General features: G+C 37.7%; 1 protein-coding gene across 1 annotated transcript in view; it reads right to left on the bottom strand.

Annotated features, from left to right (window-relative positions):
- LOC122072284 overlaps nucleotides 1-14,003 on the bottom strand; it is a 23,976-nt gene extending 9,973 nt beyond the window's left edge. The window contains exons 1-8 of the mRNA XM_042636868.1: nucleotides 13,882-14,003; nucleotides 13,673-13,703; nucleotides 11,734-11,853; nucleotides 11,009-11,068; nucleotides 10,804-10,905; nucleotides 8,419-8,496; nucleotides 8,212-8,330; nucleotides 7,986-8,087 (exon numbers count right to left, since the gene is read on the bottom strand). Of these exons, the coding sequence (XP_042492802.1) occupies nucleotides 7,986-8,087; nucleotides 8,212-8,330; nucleotides 8,419-8,496; nucleotides 10,804-10,905; nucleotides 11,009-11,068; nucleotides 11,734-11,853; nucleotides 13,673-13,690 (599 nt within the window). The 5' untranslated portion in view covers nucleotides 13,691-13,703; nucleotides 13,882-14,003. The remainder of the gene's footprint in view (nucleotides 1-7,985; nucleotides 8,088-8,211; nucleotides 8,331-8,418; nucleotides 8,497-10,803; nucleotides 10,906-11,008; nucleotides 11,069-11,733; nucleotides 11,854-13,672; nucleotides 13,704-13,881) is intronic.
- Nucleotides 14,004-25,078: the final 11,075 nt, after the last annotated feature.

Genomic DNA, 25,078 nt, shown 5'->3' with positions numbered 1-25,078 from the left:
AACTTTAAAAAATAGGAAAAATAAAAAAGTAGCATATTAAATAATTTTAGAAAAAAAAAAAATGACACAGGCGATTTGACCGCCATGGCAATGCCAAAACAGGCGATTCATCACCAAATCGATTAGCCACCCCTCCACCGCCTTGGATCGATTTGACGCCGTGACAACTATGAATAGGAGTGTCTAGTCCTATTGGGAAACTAGCTCCTAGTATTAGTATGATTATAAACTTTCCCTCTATAAATAGAGAGGCATATGTACTATTATTGGACAGATTTGAATGAAAGAAAGTTTGTATTTATAAAAGAAAGTTTGCAACTAAATTCTTAGAGCAGCTGAGATAGTTGTGGGTGAGAAGCCCAGGCTGAAATAGTCACTTCCTTTATTCTCTTTCACCCTTCTCAATCCCCCATCTGTTTTATTCTTCTTTTTTTATTTTATTTGCTATAACATTCAAGAAGTATAGTTCAGATTTTGATAAAAGTCTCCAAAAATCAGAACCGATCAACAATCCTAGTGGGAACAGAGAGAGATCGATCTCCTCTCTTTCTCTCTTCTGTACTCTGTTCAGCCAGGTCTTCAATCAGGGTATTCCAGGCCTCATAAGGGTCCCATGATCCTTACCTAGTCACTCTTGGAAGCATTCAGCTGCTGTTCTTGAAGGTTCTTCTCAGTTTTCTCTCCTAAGTCAGAAAATCAAGAAAGCTTGTAACTTCACAACCAACCGTCAGAATCCTCTCAACTTTGGGGGTTTTTGTACCCTCCCTAGGGACTATCTACTCCCAAGAGTGCAACTCAATCGGACTCCTACATCCCTAGCCGCACCTCTCTCTCTCCAGCTCTATAACAAGTCTTTCTCTCTCCTGTCGGGTTAGGTTTTGGGCTGGTTTTGCTCCTATATGAGTATTGTATCCTTGGGGATTTATTTGATGGTATTATTTCTTTGTTTCTTACTCCTATTTGTATTGTTTGAGATTATAAACTGCGGAGTTAGTTACTTGTAATCTACTCCTGCATTAAGTGGTATCAGAGCTACGGTTGAAGAAAGCTCCAAACAATCTATCAGGGCCTAACCGAAGATGGTTCCATCAGTTCGTTACTTCGTTGGACAAAGGGATACATTCTACATCCTTGATTGGTTAGATTCTCTGGAGGAATATTTTGACTACTATAACTTGACAGAGACACAAAAGCTTCAAGTTGTTTGTTTCTGGTTAATTGGTCATGTTAGAGATTGATGGAGAGTCCATAAAAAGCGACTCCGAGTTCGAGGACATGAGCCTAGGACTTGGGAAGAGATGAAGTACAAGTTGGTGACACAATACCTCCCTGTATATTTCCAAAGAATGCTCTTCCCTCTATAGGATTCCCATCAGAATACATCCACTGCTGCCCAATCTAATGATCAATCACGTTATTTTCATGGGGAATTCCTTGAATGAATGCGTGAATTGGACATGTATTTTGACAACAACTTAACAGAGACAAAAACGCCAATATGCATGTTCCCAGATGAGTGATTGTGTTCGAATGCAATGGAAAGTCCGTGAAAGGCAACTTCAAGCTCAAGAATGTAAACCTAAAACGTGGGACAAGATGCAGTATGAGTTGGCAGGCATGTACCTATCTGAGCATGAACGAAACATGTACTTCCTTCCACCAGATGTCTAAAAGCACCCACACTTGACAATAGCATTAAGGAATCATCGGCCTCTATTGCGAATGAGCAACAAGAGAAGACACCTCTGACCAGTGAACTAGAGTCAAAAGTTGAGGTTAGTGTTAAAATTTTTTCAGCCATTCCTATTGTTGAGGAAGAACTAGTCATTGATGTTCCCATCAACGAGACTCATGTGGGAGAAGTAGAAAGCAACAAAGTTGCCACAATGGACAATGAGGTTGAGACTAGGGAACTTGACACTACAACAACTATGATGATTGTGAACAGCCAAGAGGAAGATCCTAAGGAGTTCAAGAATGAAGTTGTGTTTGAACCATCAATGGAACCGATTATGAACCACCAGGTAGATGAACCAAAAGAGCTTTATGTTGCATTGAAGTTAGAAGAGATCAAAGGTGCATATGTAGATGACCCTATGGATACATCCGAAGATGTTGAAGTTGAGCATGTGAAGTTTGTCATCCCATTAAAGTATCTTGAAGATCGAGCTCCTCACATTCTAGACTACATCTTTATCATCAAAGAGCTACCTGAATTTTTCTACGACTTGAAGAGGGACGTGCACTATGATATAATCACCCTCACACTCTACAAAATTCGATGACGAATTTTTTTTAAGAGAGGGCGAGTTGATGTAGATAAGTCACTTGGGTTTATTTTATTGCAAATAAACCTTGGATTGTGTTATGTATGTGTTGGGCCATTGATCCCATGGGTTTTCTTTGAAATGGGCCACTTTAATAAGCCTAAAATATGGGTAGAAGGTAGAAAAACGGGATTTTATTCATTAGTTTAATTAGTTGCTATTTAATTAAATAAAGGCCCATTAGACCATTAGTTGGTTGTAAAGTCCTATATGGACTATTAGTTAGTTAGTCCTACTCCATGTTGGAGTCATAAAGTCAAGTCCTAGTCCTATTTTGAATTCCTAGTTGTAGTACGAGTGTCTAGTCCTATTGGGAAACTAGCTCCTAGTATTAGTATGATTGTAAACTTTCCCTCTATAAATAGAGAGGCATATGTACCATTATTGGACAGATTTGAATGAAAGAAAGTTTATATTTATAAAAGAAAGTTTGCAACTAAATGCTTAGAGCAGCTTAGATAGCTGTAGGTGAGAAGCCCAAGCTGAAATAGCCACTTCCTTTATTCTCTTTCACCCTTCTCAATCCCCCATCTGTTTTATTCTTCTTTTTTTATTTTATTTGCTGTAACATTCAAGAGGTATAGTTCAGATTTTGATAAAAGTCTCCAGAAATCATAACCGATCAGCAATCTTAGTGGGAATAGGAGAGAGATCGATCTCCTCTCTTTCTCTCTTCTGTACTCTGTTCAGCTAGGTCTTCAATCAGGGTATTCTAGGCCTCATAAGGGTCCCATGATCCTTACCTAGTCACTGTTGGAAGCATTCAGCTGCTGTTCTTGAAGGTTCTTCTCAGTTTTCTCTCCTAGGTCAGAAAATCAAGAAAGCTTGTAACTTCACAACCAGCCGTCAGAATCCTCTCAACTTTGGGGGTTTTTGCACCCTCCCTAGGGACTATCTATGCCCAAGACTGCAACTCAATCGGACTCCTACAGCCCTGGCCGCACCTCTCTCCAACTCTATAACAGGTCTTTCTCTCTCCTGTCGGGTTAGGTTTTGGGCTGGTTTTGCTCCTATATGGGTATTGTATCATTGGGGATTTATTTGATGGTATTATTTCTTTGTTTCTTACTCCTATTTGTATTGTTTGGGGTTATAAATTGCGGAATTAGTTACTTGTAATCTACTCCTGCATTAATGCCCCTGCGCATGCTCTCATTGGCCCCCATGCTTGTGTAGGGGCCATGCGTCCTGGCAGCAATCTTCTACCCTTTATTTTATAATTATTTTGTTCCTGTTGTTAGCTATCGTAGGAATAGAAAGTTGAGTCAATTTCAAATTCTGTTTGCGGACTGTTTGCAGATTACAATTATGAGAAGTTTGAACCTATTTATATACACGTAATCAATCAATCAGAGATAAATTGGAATGAATGAAAGTGTTCTTCTAATGGTGCTGCTGGCACCAAACTATTCCCATCCAGGTCTGATCTTCTCTTGAATAGGTAGTAAGGAAGGATATAAAAATGGTAGGACTCAATTCTAGTATGACCGCAGTTAAAGTTATGTGGAGGCCAAGGACCAGTGTAGCCAACCCCTTGTAGGGGATGTTCCTGTGATGCTATTTCTAACTACTACTTTGAATTCTTCTTTTACCTTCTTATACTCCTTTTTGTTACTTCTTTTATTTCCTATTTCTATTACTTTTTAGACCATCTCGGATCCATGTGGCCGACCCCATATAGTTGGGATAAGGTTATGGTGTTGTTGTTTGTTGTTGTCTGATCTTCTTTTCTCAGTTTCTCCTAATGATGATCTCTCCTTATATTTTGTTCTCATTAGTTATTTTCTGCTATTACTTGTGTTTCCTATCATTTTTCTTATTACCTCTCCTTTTGTTCCTGGTACTTGCATTACCACTAGGTTAGAGAAAATTTGTTAACTCCTTGGTTATTAATCCATTCGACCAGAAATTTTGTGGAGTGTTCATAAATCATCAGGCAAACCAGCCTGCAAAAATTTGAGCCTGAACAGAGTTGGGGTTAGTGAGAACTGACCTCATCTTCTAAGCTGGTACTGTTCATTTCACCAAAAACAGTTTCAAGGAATTTTTTTATATTTTATAGTTGCTTATCTGGTCTATTATTGGTTGCATTCAACAGGGTTGGGGATTAGGAATAACACACCTAAATTTTCACCTTACTTGGGTTTGATATGGATGAGATCACTTAGCTGAAACCAAGAGTGTTCTACCGATGATTTGTTTCAGCCGAGAGGTTCAAGAAGTTGATTCTTATCATTTCAACTAAGGACAAATTCTTCCAAATTACATAAAGCCCCAACTTTCTGAATGTGCTTCTGTTTTATCAACAGAATTTACTGAAATTCCAGTTTAGTCGTTTCTTTAAATTTTCATTACACCCAACGGGATCCTAAACTGTTATAAATATTTACAAAATTGACACTGATCACGTTATTCTGGACTTTATTCACTTTGGTGGGGCCCTAGGATCCCAAATCAGGGTTTTGTCACCCAGGGTTGCATTAATTGGTATCAAAGCCGAAATTCTTGCAACTATTCCAATCGTGACAAAACCCTCTCACATCACCAACCTTGAGATGCACAAGTTATATCGTGCACTTGTTGAGAGTCAATAAAAGACTGAAGCAAAGCTTAACCAGCATATGGCACATCCTGAATCCAAATGCCAAGAAAATTTGACAGCCATAACGACTCTCACATCCAAGATGGATTTAATTTTGGAGAGCCTAAATATCAACAGAAGAGAGCAAGCTACACCAGTTCCTTAGTTTGGTACTCTAAGTTCACAGATACACCTCTGAGACCACCACCAGAGCTAGTTATTCCCCAAGACATCACATGAACAATTCATATAAAGAGATCATAACACCAATGTCGAGGTTCTAGACTTCAACAGTGAAAGGGGATCCAAAGTTTTTCTTAACCGGTTAACAAAGGTCGAGAAGATTTTCACCTACAAATCCTTTCCGGATAACAAGAAGTGTAAGCTTATCCTTACCAAATTTCATTGCATACACATGTTCATATTGGGATAATGTGCTACAATCGTGACTTAACAGGCGACTTGGACCCATCACCAATTGGGAGATTTTGAAACAGATATAGAACGAGAAATTTATTCCGCCTATTTTTAACGTGTTCTTCTGCAAGATAGTCAACTTCCATCAAGGCAGTAACGATATGGAAATACCTACAACATGTAATTCCACAAGTTATCTCCCAGATGCAAAATTCAGGAGACAAATCAGCAATGGATATTCAGGTATATACTGGGCTGATCACAGAGATACGGTGGTTAGAGCTTGCTAATGGTGACTTTGCATCAGCTGATTTGGCAGCTTTGAATGCCAAGAAAGCTGAAGAAAAATGCATCCACTTGAGAGGACATACTCAAGACTTCAGCTTACAGAACTACCCCCAAGACTGAAGAAAGGAAAATTGAACCCGGTAAGGTTGATAAAAAGAAGCCAGAGATCTCCAAGGGCAACAAGCGGTTGAAAAACAATGTATTTTGCAATTGTAGCGAGAAAGGTCACTTCAGTAACAAATGACCCCCACAAGAGATGCTCTGTGACAATGGTTCATAGACAGATAGAGGAGATTGACAACAAGGATGAAGTGGAGATTAATTAGCTTGTTCCTCCTAATCCAAATGATGACTCTGATAATGGTCTTGATAAAGAGATTGAAACTAACTCGGCTAGTCTTACTCCCTTCTCCAATGGACTAGTAGAGAAAGCTCTCCTTTTCAGATAGAAGGGTACTTTACTGCATTATGAGGATTCTACGACAATCCATACAGTTGTCAACACTTGAGTGGAAGCGAACCTCATCTCAGAAGTCTTTGTACGAGCACTTAACCTCCCACAAAAGAATCTCTTAAAGACAGTTTATGTGCAAGGTTTTGGGCCTAATGTTGGAGGAGAGGCCAATGCGGTTATACAAGTTCATCTACAATTTGACCTCTTCATTATAAGGTAACTTGCCCAGGTAGTCAACCCGTTAGTGACTCTCTTTTAGGGAGACTATGGCAACAAAAGGTTGGTTTGCTGGTATTCTCAATGGAGCATGGAACACCATCAAGGTGAAACCAGGAGGGAGAATATAAGATTTCCACCAACATCAACAGATGCCTCAAAAACAACATTTATCTCTTCCATCTATGAGTCAGTCCATTCTTCCCAGTTATGGAGTTGCAGCCCAACCGTCTTCCCCGAGATACGTGCCACCTCAGCGACGAGATCACACAAAGGCATCTTGGGTTCGCAACCTAATTCGACAGAGTTGAGTTCTGTTAAGAGTGGGAGAACTGATGCAGTTGTACGAGCATGGTTCGACATGACCAAGTATAGAAACCCAAACCCAAAAGAACCAAGTCCAAACCTGGGTTTGGTCCAGTAGGGGTAGATACGGTTTATTTAGTTATTGGGGTTACTTTTGTGATTTCATTTTATAATTATTTTAACCTATTGTTAGCTATCATATGAATAGAAATTTGAATCAATTCAAATTCTGCTTGTAGATTACTGTTAGGAGTAGTTTGAGTCTATTTAGATATATGCAATCAATAGATTAGAGATAAATCGGATTGAATAAAATTGTTCCTGTAGGATGCTATTGGGTGCCAAAGGCTGAACTGATTGGTTATCTCTCTGAATTATTATGTTCTCCTTCATACTTCCTGTCCCAGTCTGATCTTCTTTTCTTATTTTTTTTTCTGTTTATGATCATCTCTCCTCCTTATATTTCTTATCCACGGTTATTTTCTGCTATTCCTTGTGTTCTCTATCATTCTGGTTACTGCTTCCTATATGTTCCTACTACTGCTGTTACCGTTGGATTAGAGAAATTGGTTAAAAGTTCCTCATTATTAACCTAACCCATTCAGATGAAATTTTGTGGAGTGTTCACAAACACTCAGGTGAACAAGCCAGAAAATTTTAAGCCCGAGTAGAGTGTTTGGGAGAACCGACCTCATCGTCTACACTGGTACTGTTCACTCTGTCCAAAACAATTTCAGAGATTTATTTATATTTTATATTTGATTATCTGGTATGTTATTGGTTGCATTCAAGGAAATTGGGGATTAGGAATCACACCGTGAAATTTCACCTCGATTGGTTTTGATATATATGAGATCTCTCAGCTGAAACCAAGAGTTTTCTACTGCTGATTTGTTTCAGTCGAGAGGTTGAAGAAGCTGAATTTTATTACTTTTCTAAATGTGCTTCTGTTTTATCCCTACACTTTACTGAAATTCCAGTTTAATCCCTTCTTTAAATTTTAACTCATGTTTGGTACTTCCACCAAAAAAAAGAAAAAAAACCTCACGTTTGGTCCCTGTTTATGTTTTACCATACCCAAAGGGATCCTGAATTGTACTGAATATTTACAAAATTGACACTGATCGTGCTATTTTGAGTTTTATTGACTTCGGTGGGCCCGTAGTGACCAAAATCAGGGTTTGTAACACTGGGTGGCATTACTATCAGCCTAACTGGAGTGGAACTGCAGAACAGGAATTTTGGTAGACAATGTCAACTGGTTAGGCAGTGTTGAGATGAATTGTACATAAAGGCAGGTCCAATCAAACAAAAGCCAACACAATAAGCATTTCTATATTCAAAATATCAATTTAACAAGTATAAGTGCAGACAATTGCTATCAGTAATTACATACCGTCGCGGGTTGAAGTTTTCAACTCCAAGGTCCTCGTCCCAAAGGAAAATGTAATCATATTCAGAGACTATATCTGGATGCAGGAAGCGCTTAGCAAACCACCTAATTCATCATATCAAGAATATTCCACCATGTTAGACACAGTCCAAAGCAAACAAATGAAGAGGGAAATAGGATCCACTACTAATTACTGAATAAACAGTATTTGATGGATCATAAACATTACCATTTGGTTTGATCAATTGCAGATATATGTACGGCACGAGGACTCCATTCTAGATCTCTCCATTCATCCACCAAGCCATCATAATGGAAAAGCATTACAACAAAATCACTTGATGGGAACTGCCATAGGCAATATATCAGAATGGTTGACCACAAAGATAAACATGTAAATACTTAAAGCAAGCGACATAAAGGATAGGTCTGTTACCTTTTTTACCATTTTATCAACATTTTCTTTTTGCCTTACTCCAACAGCAATGGTCAATAAGCTCATTGACTTTGAATTCTGGTTCAAGAAAATTTATTATTGAGACCAGATACAGAAAAATCCATGGTAACATATGTAAAAAACCAGAAACTAATGCTTTTTTTGTATTATGCATGACGTATTTATACATTTATGTTTACCAGAAAAGTTAACAACAATGCTTGTTGCATTAATTCAGGAAATCAAACCATTTTCTCGATGTTAGTATCAGCAGCATCGACAGTGACATGGGTTTGTACATTCGGAGCAAACATATCATATACCATCCTAGGTTTCTGTAAGTGATAATTTAAGGGAAGTCACTTGGTACAATGGAAGCCACCAAAGTAACATTAAGAAGGACTGATATGGTACAGATTAGAGGAACGAGAACAAGTGGTAAGCCAGGGAGGGTGAAGAGAAAAGACATGGATGGCCTTGGGTTAATAACAAACATAACTACAAACATAGTTGTGAAACAGGATTCGTGTTTCCAGCCCCATTTAGTTGGGACTTGGGACAACGCTTGAGTTGAGTTGAGTTATCATCAAGATAGGAAGTGGCCAAGATACTTGCTTAATCAAATCCAGCAATAGTTTTGCAATAGTGATAAAGAGACCATCTAATATATGAATATTTTGTCAACCCTTTTGTCTGTGATTTTCTGTAACAGGCTATTTTAAGGCATCGCATGGAATGAGGAATCAAAATAAGAACAACTACAAGAAACATGAGGGCGTCAAGCTTTAACTATGTTAGCATAGTTCAACAAAAAATGAAACTTATGAAGAGAAAAAACAGCCAGATGCAGGTCAAAATGGGAATAGCATTCCCTATCTGCATGTATGTTCTATTTAGTACTTATCTATCAAACAGCTAAACCAGATTCCATTAAAAAAAAAAAGCGACCAGATTACCAGCTATATGAATAAGAATGAGATGATAATGTATGAGAAAGACAAATGCCAGATATCTCAGAAGCACCTGCCATCTCCAGATAATTCTTCATTGCCTGCTTCTGATTCAACACTAAAAACAGCTAAACGAATTGATTTACCAGTTCCTTGCCTCAACTAGGGATCAAAGCTAGGGAAATCCAATTGAAGCTCCAATATTTTTTGGCTTGAAACTATCACAAAATGTGGACCTTTCACAAGCTCACGTTTCTAAATCCCATTCTTGATCCTCACAAGAAACCCTAAAACAGTATACAACCAGCTCTAATCTAGAAGCTTTTTATCTTGGAGTCCAAACCCCAATGCTCTGAGATCCTAATTTTCAGCACACTGACAGCCTTTCACTGAATCCAGTGCAGAACATGATTTATGCAGCCAACAAGGAGTTGGAATAAGGCGCAGTTGAATTAAGCTGAGGCTACTTTCTCACTAAATCGACATCCTTCAAACTCTTGCATTATAAGCATGTAAGTCTACATGACATCAGTGCATTAGTTCTTAAACCTGGATACAGAACCAACAAACCTAAACATGCCATTATTAATTAACTTAAGGCAGATCCTAAATCAAACCTAGCCTTCAGTGTCCACCATTTAAGCACTGCATTGTTTGCTCAGCATGACCCAAGATGACATTTTAAACTTTCTACAACATGAGACCATTTATCTCTGACCATCTTATATAATTAGACAGCTTATAAGCAGTTTGCATACCGTAGTGGGTACGTCCTTTTTTTTAAGCAGTTTATATACCCATTGGAAGTTCAATACATCAGAAAAAAGAAAGGAACCTTAGGTGGGTAGAGGAGTCCAGGGAAAAAAAACTAGCATTGATGGAGGTTGAAGATTGAAAGTGGATGCTTGAATTGATCATTTGAAAAGGACATGAAATAGTAGAAGAAATAACATTCAGATAATGAAACAAAAACAGTCTTAACATGGCTTTGAATGGTGAGATAGATTCATTTTATTTTCCACTCCCTTTTCTTTTTTCTAGTGGACAATTACAGATTCGCATATTCTGAAATTAATCTGTATATCAATTTGATTTTGACTTGTTGATAGCTGGCCCGAGGTTTTTCAAGACGTTGACAACTACTGAGATTCAAAACTTGAAGATGCGATCAGGTTTCAAATTTCAAGTACATTGGGAATGGGTGCATCAACTGGATTTTACTGAGCGACAATGAACTATAAGACTTCAAATGGATTCAGAAGATTCATGAAGTAACTCAAGATATGTAATACCACTTTGACAATTGTCAACATATTCATTAAATCCCACATCTCAAGAGACAAGATTGACCAGCATTGAACAGTGTGGCAATCCAAGTTGAAATTTGAAGTTTCATTCTACTATCCACCAAGATTATTCAGAGTGGATCACATACCCTTTTCTTAGGGGAACCCCATAATGGTCGCAATTCCAAGTTAGATGTCCTGACAACGATCCCCTTGGGTAATGCCTCACTGCCCTGAGGCCTGCATTGATTCTAAAACAAATAAAACAATATAAATCAGATAAGTTCCAATTTCACTTTTACACCACAGACCAGGAAAGAAAGCTGACAATTTTTCTAAGCAGAGGAAACAAACCTCGCATGTAATAGGTTCCGTAATCAGCACATTATCAACCATTCTCCATCTTGTAAACCTCTGCATAACAGGCCCCAAAATTATTTATATATATATAGAGAGAGAGAGAGAGAGAGAGAGAGATAGATATATAATTCAATGAATTTGAATAGCTTATCTACACAATGGATCCCCAAAAACGAGTACTGTCAATCTACCACCTAAAATACAGTCTGGCTTCCAAATAAGTAAATACATAAAATTATCTTAAAACCTATGAATCACATATAAAACAATGTTGAAGTATAAGAACAGAAAACACAACTGAACATGCTTTGATTCTTTTTCTGGATTGGGGCTCAAGAGAGAAATAGTTAAGATCAATCTGAATAAGAATGGAACCATAAAAATCAACACAAATCTATTACGTAAAAATTTTGATCCATAAAATATCTTCTTATGCTACAATGTAAATCAAAGCATGGCAGTATTAGTTACTCAATTGGGACCATAGTTGTCACGGCTTCTAGGCAACCCAAGCCATTAGAAGGGGGTCCAAATGCAAGGCGCCTAGGCGAATCCTTAACAACTATGATGGGGATACCTTCACACAAGGTCCCATTTGAAACAATAGGTCCTTTTTTTCCAAAAGAAATAATTCATGCCAGTTAGAGGTCAGGCAAAATCCTTACATAAAGAGCTTGTTTTTGGAACATTTTCATAAGAACAAAAGAGGGAATCCATACCTCTTTAAAATCTGTTGTGACAAACATACTCCCTATGAAGAAAACTATACAAAGCAGAGAAGCTGTAGGAAGATAGCAAAGGCATGATCTCCTACTTTTTGAATCCGCTAGCAGAGAAAGCTGAAAGAAGAAAATAATAAAGAATATGGGGCAGAATCAATCAGTTATCAAAAAGAAAATCTCTTATGGTGGCAATTTTGGCAACCAAAATAAAAACTGACAGAACAAATCAACTCATTTCAGATATCATTCTGAGCTAATAAGCAGTTATCATACTGTAACTGTTCATCAATATCCACAAAATGAAGGAAAGATTCATACAAATATGTATACATATAGAAAGCAGAATATAGATTGAAGTACACCCAATAAAAGGTTGCTTCATTATTACCACCTAGTGGTCACAGGTTCGAGTTGGAAAACAGCCTCTCCGCGAAGCGTTGGTAAGGCTGTGAACATTATGACCCTCTCCAGAGTCTGCAGTGGCAGGAGCCTCATGCACTAAGTATACCCTTTTTTTACAACCAACAAAAAGAAGGCTTAGGTTTGCAAGAAAAAAAGTAAATTTACCAGTTCCCTTCGTAGGAAATGGCTACTGGGAGTCGGATAGCTTAGGAAACACAAATAAGAATTCATTTCTAGCAAATTATCTGCAACCAGTGTTACACTAAAAAGAGAGGAATCCCACACAACCAGTAATTTGAAACGAGTACTTCCAGTCAAATGTTGCATGAGAAATTACTTTCATATCAAGTTCAAAGTATGCAACATGTGAACCCACATGCACCAGACTTATTTCCTCCATATTCATGGCCCATGGATTTCCTGCAGAACTTGATATTCTGTCGATAAGATACCATTGGCTGGGTAGCGAAAGATTGTAGTCACTGTGCCCAAGCTCTTCCCTTAAAAGGGTTAGATTGTAGTCAATGTGCCCAAGCGCTTCCTTTAACAGGTTAAACAGGGTCTAGGGCTGATTTAAACCATGCAATCACTTGATATCATGGAAAGCATTCATTTTGAAAGCCAACAGATGGTGCAAGTGTACCATGATCTGAAGGTTCAGATTTCAGAAAAAATTGAGATGGTTGACAATTCCAGTACAATTTGAAGCAGTCTTTTAATTTCCTTCTTTTTTGTTTTTTTTTTTTTTTTGGCTGGGGGGGTGGGGCGCGGGTGGGGGGAAAGGGGGGAGGGGGGGGTGGAGGGACAAGAGTTCGGTGAATACTTTCATAAAGTTTGGAAGATTTTTCATGTCTATTGGGGTCTAGCATAAGAATTTTCATGTTTCTGCTATTGGGAGTCTAGCATAAGATTTCACCATTCGCTGCCCTTGTCCCCCCCTCCCCCTCTTTACAATCCTGTCACAGCTAGATGAACAGAGAAACCCAATATACCAATGCTTTCTTGAACATTTTGTACTTGTAAAACTACAATAGAGCTCCCCAGACCCTACCACTCAATTCAGCTGCACCATATATACTCTCCTCAACCAATAGTCACAGAACAAATTCCAGAATACTAAAATTCCTCCCATTGTGCTTGATAAATATAAAAGAATGATTTAAACTTTAAACAACAACAAGAGGGATACAAGGGGAGAGTATTGCTTCCATATGAGAATCAACACATCCATCCAAACTAACTAAACTACCAATTAATAGAAACATGAACTATAGAACCCAAGCACTTTATTGATAAAGGAAAAAACAAATTAGAAGAACAGAAAAATCCTACAGCCCTTCACACTGCAAACCTCAAATTCAGAACACACTCAGGATAGAACCCAGATGTCCTGCAACATACAATAAAGAAACCAACGAAAAACAGAGCAAAAAGCTAGTCTGAAGCACTGACCAGCCCACTTTACTAACTTCAATTGAACAACAAGTTCAGGAAAAATAAATCAAAACCGACATGGAGAGACCCAGAAGCTTACACGATTGGATGTCTTCATCTCCCATTAACCTCTGAAGCATCGGCCAGAGAAACAAAACGAAAAATCACCAGAAAACATATGAGATTACCCAAAAAAGCTCGGACTCAGATAGTCGAAAAACCAATTAGAAACAAGAATTCAAAAACTTCAGTCTCTATTCAAAGAAAAATAGAACAAAAACCCAGAAGCAGATGAGCTTGGTTGATCACTTTTTGATTCAAACAGAGTTGTTCTTCCAGATGGAACAACTCGAAATGACGAGAGAGAATACTCAAAGAGTAGAAGAGAGAGAAAGGAAGTAGCCGCGCCCGAATTCCACGGTGAATAGAAATCGTGGGAAGCGGGTTCCCACTTTCAGAATTTTAATCGTTATTTTTTTAATTTATTATAACTATTATTAAATTAATTTCCACGTAATATAATAATAAAATCTAATTAAAACATAACAAAGATCCTCTTCAGTCTCCACGCTTAAAAGTTAAAGCCACCTCTTTTGAGATTTGATTCTTTTTGGATTTTTTATTTCCTATAATGCCCTTCGTCTTTTGCCCAATCAAAAGCCTAAAAGTCTCTCCTTTGAAGTTTGGGTCTTTTTTGGCTTCTTTATTTCCTATAATGCCCTTGACCTTTCTGGCTTCTTTATGAGGGGGTAGAAGGTCATGTTTGGTTGCTGTCAAAGCCTATGGATTAGATACGTAGATCTCGGGAATTTGTATCGGTATCATGTCGGTATGTGCAAATCAGTACAATATAATATCGATTTGGATCATAGTTAGCAAAAATGGGAATAGTGAAAAAACAGAAATAGATTGAAATGATACGATAAAAAAAAAATAGAGAACAGAAAAAACGAAAAACGAACGGTAAAGGTTTTAAACGTGTAAATTTCAAACAAACAGGTCTAAAAAAACGGTAGTATACTAGTATAAATTAAGGAATTATTACATGAATACATACATCTAATGTTCAAAACAACTACATTATCCAACATTAATGTATATATATATATATATATCTCATGTCTCATTATAAGTTTTATGATATATAATTGAATATCGTCCAACATCAATTCTAAATCCATACACCGCACATGTCAAAGTTTTATTAAGCAATTTGGCTTGGCTATGATGTTGTTCATTGTTGTCAACATAGTCAACACTCTTAGAGTAATAATGTATGTTCAGTTTGAATTGGAAGTCATCCCTTTAAAAACATTTTTCAGTAAATGCATCAATTTGTATCTCAATTTCGGGGTCCATACATTGATATTGAGTTGAAGGTGATGTAATGAGAAATATAGATCATTGAATTAGCTTCAAGTCGGTGAAAAAATCAGGTCCATCAGAGTTCCGAAGAGAGAGATATGATCAATTAAGTAGACATTATATTTAATAAGTTAAGTCTTAAAAAACGCCAAAAACGTGTTTTAGAACGGAAATGCTTGCTATTTGCAGTTTTTTCAAGTATCTTGGGGAAACATACAGAATAACATGTTTTAAATAATAAAAAATGAGAACGTTTAAACGCATTTTTACTAACAGTGATCTGGATCGATCAGTTTTGTCCTTATTTTCCATTAAAAAAAAAAAAAACTTGTTATGATTTTACCCACCGATACCAATATCCCATCTAGGATGAGCCAGGTACCAGTATCACCGATACAATATCAATCTAGACAGTCTGCATCAACTTAGGTCGATCAATTTTACTCCTATTTTTTATCTATAATATTAGCCTTGGTCGATACCAATCTGATCAATCCGATATTGATTCTTAGAATCCCGTTATCGATTGTTTGGTAAAAGTCTTTTTTCTTGGTGGGGCCATTGATAGCTTCTGATTTTGTAATTCATCCAAGAAGGCATATTCTTTCTAATTTTTCAATGCCCTATTTTATTTTGTCTTTGAGTTAGATTTCTTCCATTCCGTTCCTTGTTTTCCTTTTGTGTTTTCTTCGGGATTTCCTTTTTTCTGTGGCTTAGGATGGTTTCAGTATAGACTTTTAAGAGTGTCATATTCCTTGACTACCCCACCTATTGATTACTGAAAGATCAATCATTTTCATTAGCCATGGCAATTCTTGACACCCAAAACTAGGCTACGGTTTTACCTACATGTAGCCAAAAAAAAAAATCCTCCACCGAGTTATAACGTTCTCCATCTCCATTTATTATTCATAAACTCTAATAAGATTTTTAATATGTTTTTCAAAATATCCTATTGATAATTTTTGTACGCGTCTAAACCTATCATGGTGAAATTAAAGGTTCCCGATTCATACCACTAGTATCCATTTTTCTCATCGAAATCAACATGTGAAAAAGATCAAGTTTGTTCCCCGTGAACAACATGCACAATTGGCATGAACAATATGCTAAATTGAGGAAGAGCGAAGCTTGACAACATTGAGCTCTAAGTTCTTCTAGGAGAGAATGATGCATGCGGTGTAGATTAGCGACAGAGACCTCAACTGGCTTAATACTCGACCAATTGGTAAGTGAGCAAAAAGAGTGTCACAAGCAACACATTCAAATTTAGTTGGCTTGGCGGAGTGGACCAATCAAGCAACTCCATAGCACACTAGCTGATCTATTACCAAAGAAGCAATGGTGTGGCATGTTAGCATGAGCATCTTCTTCTTGCTTGTTGGGGCACGTTAGTGCATCCGTTTTCTTTACAGAGTGCGCTAGCATGCCTAGCGCGAAAGCCGTTGCCTTGACTCAGTTAGGAGCACATATGTAGGTTGTTGTCCTGGAGTTTTCTTCGCTGGGTCGATTGAAACGAAAGTCACAACTTTGAGACAACGCTGATTTTGAGCACCAAGCATAGGCACACGAAGGACAATTAAAGGTGACGTCAGTGCTACGACTAGTATAGATTCTTATTCACCATGGCTGAAGGAAAACTTAATCTTTTTATTAATAATATAAAAAAAATTAAATAATGGTTGATAGATGGAGTTTTTTTTTTTTTTTTGTCTCTATTAACAAATAATAAGGAAATTAAATAAAATAAAAAATAAAAGAAATAAGTTTTGTGTTCTTGATTGTTACTTGGTATGCACCCATCAAACGGTAATAAATTATATTCCAAAATGAGAAGGATTAGGGCTCATCAATTAATGAAGTGCCAACATGTGAGAATTAAGGGTATCAATTTGATACCAATATCGAATACTAATATCGAAATTGAACCGATATAATATTAATATTGAAATATACGAATTTTCTAGATACTTCGCGGCCTGATATCTACTTTTGATTTGTTTATTGTATCACAACCGTACTAAATACCAAATACCGTACCAATTGACATGATAGAATATCATAGCCAACAATCAAATTGGTTAAGACTAATTTTCTTTCCCACGGTCCAGACAACTTAAAAGATTAATAGATAATAACTTGAAAACAGCTATTATATTAATAGATAATATCTCGGTAATTATATAAATAAAGCATGTTCCATTATCATATTTTTTTAACACTAAGGACAAAGGACCGACCAAGCACTAGCATACTACTACACTATCATTTCTTCTTGACTATAAGAATACCAATTAAATTAATGACTAGGAAACCACTTACTTAACTTCATCCACGTTAAAATATTCTCAATGGCCAACACCTACTACATCATATACTTTAAAAACAGCATCAATTGCCTTTCACATTGGCTTATATATACATGTATCCATAATATATTATGGAGAAGTATTTTCTATGGGGGATATGATTTCTACATGTGTGAGGGTCAATAAGAGTGTACGATGAAACCCATAGTAACATAGATTTCCAGTTTATGAAGGGGATAGTCATTTTGCTCCCACGTGTCTGAGTCAAGGGTTACACTCGTAGATAAAAAAAAATATTTTCCTATATATTATTGGGGAAAAGAACCTTACCCGACTACCCGTTTGGTACAGAAAATGTCCAGACATAGACTCCTACCACACTTAGGTATTTTCACACCCTGTTGTGTATGAGCATTCCTACGAAAGACCGACTGCTTTCCCCTGCCCATATTATTATTATTTATTTGGGGTGATTTTGACAACTAATGCATCTATTTTTTTAAGCCAAATTATTGAGCGCAAGCAAAGTTGGTGGGCTCTTATTTTTATGGAAACTTCTCAAATCATTGATATGCTTGCATTATCTATTAATTTAAAATTGAGAAGGCCATTGTTGACTTAATTAACCAAGCACTGACATTAATGAAATGCAATTCGCCATTAGATCAGTATCTATAGTAATTAATTCCAAATTGCCAAATATAATGTGTGATATTATAACGGTCAACTCAATAAAATTCAATTCAATGTAGTACAATACAAAAATAACAAAAAGAGAAACCCTCAAGTTTTGGCCAATCACCATGCACAGTTTCTTCTCGCTTCATCCACCCACCTTAAAATATATATATATATAATATATATATGGATTAGGATGTTGATTAAATATTAACAAATTATTAGGCCAAACAATCGTACACGTAACAGTGCAATGGAGATCAATGTGGGTTGAAATGACCAAAACCCTCACCTTTCCCACTATTTGCAAAATAGTGTATGAGTGAGTGTTATGCATAGGGGTGTCAATGGGCCGGGTCTGGTTAGGATTTTTATCCTCGCCCAATTTTAGGTCGGGCTGGGATATCTCAGCTTAGTTCAGTACTATTGGTTACTTGGTTGCTTGATCTTGATGCATATATTGCAGAAACCAAAGACCAAAGTTTTCGTATATTTATAGATTGTAGAAAGCGGAAGACTTTTTACAAATATTTTTCTACAAGTATCTATTTATAATTATTAATATATTTATATTATTATTGTTATATACTTAATATACAAGGTTGGGTTGGACTGAATTCTCAACCTTAGCCCACCTGTGAGATGAAATCTCAGTCCAAGCCCTAATCGGGCTCAGAGCATGCTATGGCGGGTTTGGGTTGACTGACTTTTTTGTCACCCCTAGTTATGCGTATGAATCTCCTCCCATTATTAGTATTATTATTTTTTTTCAACGATAGTAAATATTACAATAAAAAAAAAAATAGACTCAGTTTTCCTTCACCATTGATAAAAAGGATTCCCTCATTATGGGGTTGGTCCTATCAATGTAACTGTAAGGGAAAGGGTATTTTTGACCATTTACAATATGGGATGGGAGTTTGTTCCATGATGACACGTGCAAATCTAGTCTCAAGGTCAATCACATGTGGTGTGGTGAGAGAATTCTTCTTGAAGGAAAACTTTGTCTTCTAGCTCCATTTTTTTGCAAATGAAATAAAAAGAAATATTTGCATTTGTAGTTGATACGGTAAAAATTGATCGGATGATTTTTCCTACAGTTTCTAGTGCTTTGGTCAATCTACACAGAAGAGATGACAAGGGAGAGTCAGGCTGACCCGACGGGGGACTCTCCGATGCCTAAGTTAGATCTTTCCATAGCAGATATTCAAGAGAGCTTTTCCAGTAAAAGGAGTGAGTGATCGATCCCTTATAATAGAGGTTTACCTTGGTATTTATAGGCTACTGATGGAGAGAGAAGGAGGGGCATTTGTGGAAAGTTCAATTTAGGCGTAGAGTCCTTGAGGGGAGTGGCACTGTGATTCTGAGAATATTTCGGGTTCCATGGCATATTTTGAGAATATTCTCCATTGATCTCGGAGGTGCAAGTCGTGAGAGGGGTGGACGTCTCTAATGACGTGTAGTGGATAGAGTCTTACCCCCATGGTCAGGGATCACGTCCTTTGAATGTAGGAGTGGACGTGTGCACGTTTTTGAGTGCATTACTTGACTGTGCCGAGCCGATGTAACAGGTTGGTCAAGCCGAGGTAGCAACATGGACTGATGGAGGGCCGAGGTGGAAACATGGCCTGATGGTGGGCTGAGGTGGAAGCACGGCCTGATTGAGGGCCAAGGTGGCAGCACGGCCTGATGGAGGGCCGAGGTAGTAGCATGACCTGATGAGATGCCAAGGGAGCAGCATTGCCTGATAGAAGGCCAAGGTGGCAGCACGGCCTGATAGAGGACCGAGGCAGTAGCACGGCCTGATGAGATACCGATGTGGAAGCCCGGCCTGATGGAGGGCTGAGGTGGTAACACGACCTGATTGAGGGCCGAGGTGGCAGCACAACCTGATGGAGGGACGAGGTGGTAGCACGGCCTGATGGAGGGCTGAGGTAGTGGGTCAGTCTTGTTCAGGTTCGCATATACGCTTCAGCCGTGCTGAGGAATGGGACATATTTTGCCTTATCAGTAGTAAAATATATGGAAAAGGATTGGGTATACTGCCAATTTTTGGTAAGTTAATGACATGCACTAGTCATAAGGCTGAACACAGTATTTCAAGGGGGTCATCTTCAAAGGGAGAGGGAAAAGGGTAACACATGTAGACACTTTGACGATGTACCCAACATTTTTTTGGAAATTCATTTCACCTACATAAGAAGGAGCGTAAAATTTTTTCCAAAATATTTTAACTTTTCAAAAAATATTTATATTTTTCTTACAACGAAACAGAGTCTTAGAAAATTATTGAACCTCTCTTACTTTTCTTTTTCTTTTTAGCAAAGGTGGCTCTATTCAAAGAGAAAATACATTGTGTAAAATAAGAAGAAAGATGAACTATGTTCGGAACAATGGCATAGGCAGTGAGTGGCAGTCATTGGATGACTCCATCCACCCTCGTGAAACCAGATGAGCTCTATTGAATCTCAACTCAAGTTCTTTATTATTAATAATAATAATAATAGTGGGCACCTTTACTTCTCAATCTGATCGTCACTCTCCCATTACTTTTAAAATTACTTTATTTAAAAGAAGATGGAAAAAATCATTGGATGTAGGAAACTCACAAGATAGAAGGAATGAGGAGACTGTGGGGTCCACATGGACCACAACCCAACCCCTTGCTCAACTTCACAGTTATTCACAATGGTAAAAGAAACTGAAGAAAAAAGGGGTGGGAGGAGGAATTAAAAAAAAAAACTTCTTTTTCAATCACGGATTTGGATCTTTTATGGCGTAATAGGTGGTATGATGCTCATTTAACGTTCAGAAATGCTTTAGGTTTCGTGCAATTGTCTTGAACTTTGTGCTTGAGCATTTTTGGTTGTTCGATGTGCATCAAATGCCTGTTGCACTAGAAAAGAATTCAATCCTCCAATTGCTGGACCTTAAAGAGTCATTCGATGATTGAATGGATTTAGAGATGTGCATCCATGTGTTAAGATGCATGTCCGAATCTACTTAATCGTTGATAATTAGAGAGGAACCAGATTCAAGAGGAAGAGAAAATATAATCATCAAAGGGCAAAATGGTGAAAATAAAAACATAGTTTGTTTCAAAGGAAGGTATTTTGGTCTTTCAAAATAGTTTTTTTATTTTATTTTATTTTTTTTATAGAAATAAAAATAGTTACCAAACTCGGATTCTATTGGAAGTTTGGAATGTCCAACTTTTAGGTAATCGTAATCTTGGGTTTTGGGTGTGGAATGTTCCAAATTCCAATAGTATATATTGGGGAAGGCTTAACCTTACGGTAACAACCAAGAGGAACAAATGAAGAGAAGAGAGAGCTTCAAACTTCAAACACACTCCACCTATATCTTATACATTTGTCACCTTAGCTTTATTATGTCAATGACCCTTTTTCAATCCTTAAAGTGATAGCTTTTTTTTATAATCCTCGGTAACTACCTAGACTGATTACTTGCTGTGAAATTAAATCTAATACACTTTAGAAAACACATCTTTTGCTTCCATGGGTCCATTCAACCTCTTTATGGTTGTGGTGGATTGGGTCTGATTGAGTTGGGTTACAAGGTTCTAAGTATTGGTATTGGATCAGCCGGATTGTATTCATTTCGACTGTAGAAGTAAAATTGATCGATCTAGACTGTTACGATCAATCTCGATTAGTATTGTATCAATATCCATATATCGATCCAGTACTCGTGTACTAAATCCCTACTTGGGTAATCAGTGACCCGGATCAAGATCCAAATATATTTATTTTTTATATAAATATTGAATTTCATTAACTAAAAATAAAATAGAGATTTGTTGTTTTCATAAATGTTAACCCAGATATGCTTACTATAACTTGAAGTTTTCACCTCCTTAATTATTTCTTTAAATAGGATTACAAGACTTTTTTGTTGCAGTCCAAAGACTAGCTCAATACAATGACTTAGAGCAAGAATTTTAGGCTTTAAGTTGGGGTCAGCTTTTGCATCTGCACCACCAATTTAGGAAATTATTATTATTATTATTATTATTATATTTATTTTTTTATTATTATTATTATTTGTATTTTTTTTTGCCACATTATTCCCAATTCCAAGTGGTTTGCACCATGAAATTAAGAGATATTTCTCTTTATTTTTTTTTTATCTCTTCCTACCAGATTCATTCCAAATTTTTAGTTGGCAACACAAAGAAAAGTATAGAATTATGCCAATTATTTTAGAGATTGATAATGAATCCCTTGTGGCTATTCCTATAGGGGAGGAAGTCAGGAATATTGTGTTTGGGTTTGATTATGGCTCCTAGATGTTATGGTTTCTTGGACTTTTTTTTTTTAATCAAAAGTGCTGAGAAGAAGTTAAGGGTAATATTGTCTCTAAATTGTGTTTGTGTAGATTTTTTTATTTTTTTTCCTTCATTCAATTCATTTGCCTTTTGGTGTGAATCATAAATTTACTACATTGATTCTCAGAAAGGGAGAAGTTGAGTCAATGAATGAGTTTAGACCTATAAATCTATGTATCCTGCTTTTTAAATTGGTATTAAATTTCTAGCTAATAAATTGAATCACACTTGAATGGGTTTATTTTCACTTTTCAGAATGCATTTGTCACTAGACAACACATTATTAATGATAATATTGTTATTGGTCATGAAATATTTCATTTATTGAAATGAAACAAAGAGAAGAAAGGATTTTTTTTATTATTATTTTTTTGGATAAACAAAGGAAAGAAGAGATGGGTAGCATTAAAATTGAATATTTCAAAAGCTTATGATATGTTAGAATGGGGTTATTTGCCTTCTATAATGAAGTATTTATGTTTTATTTTATGATGGTTTGATATGGTCTACTATTTGCTGCACTCTATTTCATATTTCATAATATTGGTTGGTTGTAGTTTTGGTTAAACCATGAACCCCCCCCCCATCTTTGGGTCCACCCCTCCTCAAAAAACCTTAGGTTTTAATGAAATGGGCTAGGTTTTCCACTGTTTCTTAGCTTCCTACCGCCGTGCTTGGTTTTTCTTCCACCGTTGTACGATTTTCCTTCCGCCTCTATGACAACCCAAGAATACGGTAAGTACCAGACCCACCTGGGAGATCGGTGAGGTGTCCTTATCAAGAATATGGTAAATATTAGGGGGTTTGGGAGATCAATGAGAGTCTGCAAACTTTAGTCCCAAATCGTTTAGGGAGAGGTTATTGGGCTAATTGATAACCTCTAGTCTTTTTAACATTGCACAATGTATTTTAAAGCCTTGAGGCCCATGGGCCAAAGAGGACAATAATATGCAAAGCTAATGGGGCCGAGGCATTACAAATGGTATCAAAGCAGACCCCGACAGCGTGTAGGGCCACAGTGGGGACGTTGGGCCGAAAGGGGGGAAGTGTGACAATCCGATAATACGGCAAGTACCAGACCCGCCTGGGAGATCGGTGAAGTGTCCCCACCAAGAATACGGCAAGTACCAGAGGGATTGGGAGGTCAGTGAGGGTTTGTAAACTTTAGTCCCACATTGCCTAGGGAGAGATTACTGGGCTAGTTGATAACCTAGCCTCCTTAACATTGCACAACGCGTTTTAAAGCCTTGAGGGCTATGAGCCAAAGAGGACAATATTGTGCAAAGTTAATGGGGCTGGGGCGTTACAGTCTCTGTGCGTGGTTTCTCCTCCCTCTCTGTGCTACGCTGATTAGCGCCCTCCCTTACTAGTCGTTGCCATGATCTGTGGTCCGGTCAACGAAGGTGGAAATCACTGATGATGGCGACAATGATGATGTTGCTGCTCATGAACATATATGGGTTCCGGAACAAATCTTTAAATCTGTTCTCTGCGTCTTCCTCTGCCGTCTTGCCCATATCTGCAATGGCGAGGGTGACAGCATCGAAGACGATGACCTACTCATACTCACTTTTCTACATCCGACTCACCCCCTTGCACTCTCCTCTCCCCTGTGCGATGCCACAAAATGGTTGGATACCCGTGCTGGTGATTTATTGGATAAGGCAACCACGAAGGAGGTTTACTTAGGGAAAGCTGGGCACCCTTCCTTTCTCAGCCTTCCCAGTTTAGCTCCTTTGTGGATCGGTCATTTCCCCTCTTTGTCGTAGGCCAAACTACAAGTGCCCTTCCTACAACCACCCCCTCCGCTTAGAGTTGAATTGAACTGTAGACCAGATCTATGGCTCTCCAACAATCTGTGCCACCGATTCTCCAATGTTATTCTTGTTCTTTGCCTCCAATAGGAGCCCAATGGTAGAGTGGCTAGCATGGTCATTGGCTTGGTCTTCGGGTTTATGTTCTCCCGGATACTCTCCGATGTTGGTCATAGTCAAAGGGCGAGGGAGGTGATGCCGATTGAGTTCAATAAGTAGACCATTGGCGTGTACAATCTTCCCTTCGGCATGGTGCCACTCGTGACTATCTCAGCATCAGAAGATGGCTGACAAATGTTGATGGAATACAACTTGGTGGGATGTCGAGCTGTTTTGACTGTGGGTGGTGTTGACTTTGTAGCTGATGGTTTTTGTCTTATCATCGTCATCTGAGTTGATGTGGAACTTGGTGAATGGGGACCAACCATGTGGTCACCATGGTTGGAAGTATAAGGCTTTGTCTAGTTTCGCTAGAAACACTACATCCCTCATTGGTAGTTGGTCATTTCTTGGGCCGCATGCATACTGTGACACTCTGTGTTTAGCCTGTGTTGGGCCGCATGCATATTGTGATATCCCGTGTCTGACATGTGTCGCTCTTAAGCCCATTACGACTCTACCTCTTTCTATCGTGAAAGAGAAATTTGCACTTGTTAATGAAAGTTGTGCTTACATATGTATGTCTAAGGAAGTTATTGGTTTCATCCATCCCCTATCTTGGAAGGCCCCGTTGATGACATGTACAACGGGTTTGCCATATTCCATTCCTTGGTTTCTTATTCTATGCACTGAAACCTTATTTAACTCATGTCTTCTTTCTGAATGAATCGACATTTACCCAAAAACAAAAAAAGTTTTGGTTTATCAAAACTATCTCAGGATCAGAATCTGACAGAGATATTTTTTTGAGTCCTCATCTATTTAGTATTGTAATGGAATGGTTATCTAGATTCCTTAGTTTTTCTTAATCTTTATTTTGTTAGAGGAATCAA

The sequence above is a fragment of the Macadamia integrifolia genome, chromosome 2 (genome assembly GCF_013358625.1).
Source record: "Macadamia integrifolia cultivar HAES 741 chromosome 2, SCU_Mint_v3, whole genome shotgun sequence".
Lineage (NCBI taxonomy): Eukaryota > Viridiplantae > Streptophyta > Magnoliopsida > Proteales > Proteaceae > Macadamia > Macadamia integrifolia.
This window is presented reverse-complemented; position numbering and strand designations above follow the sequence as displayed.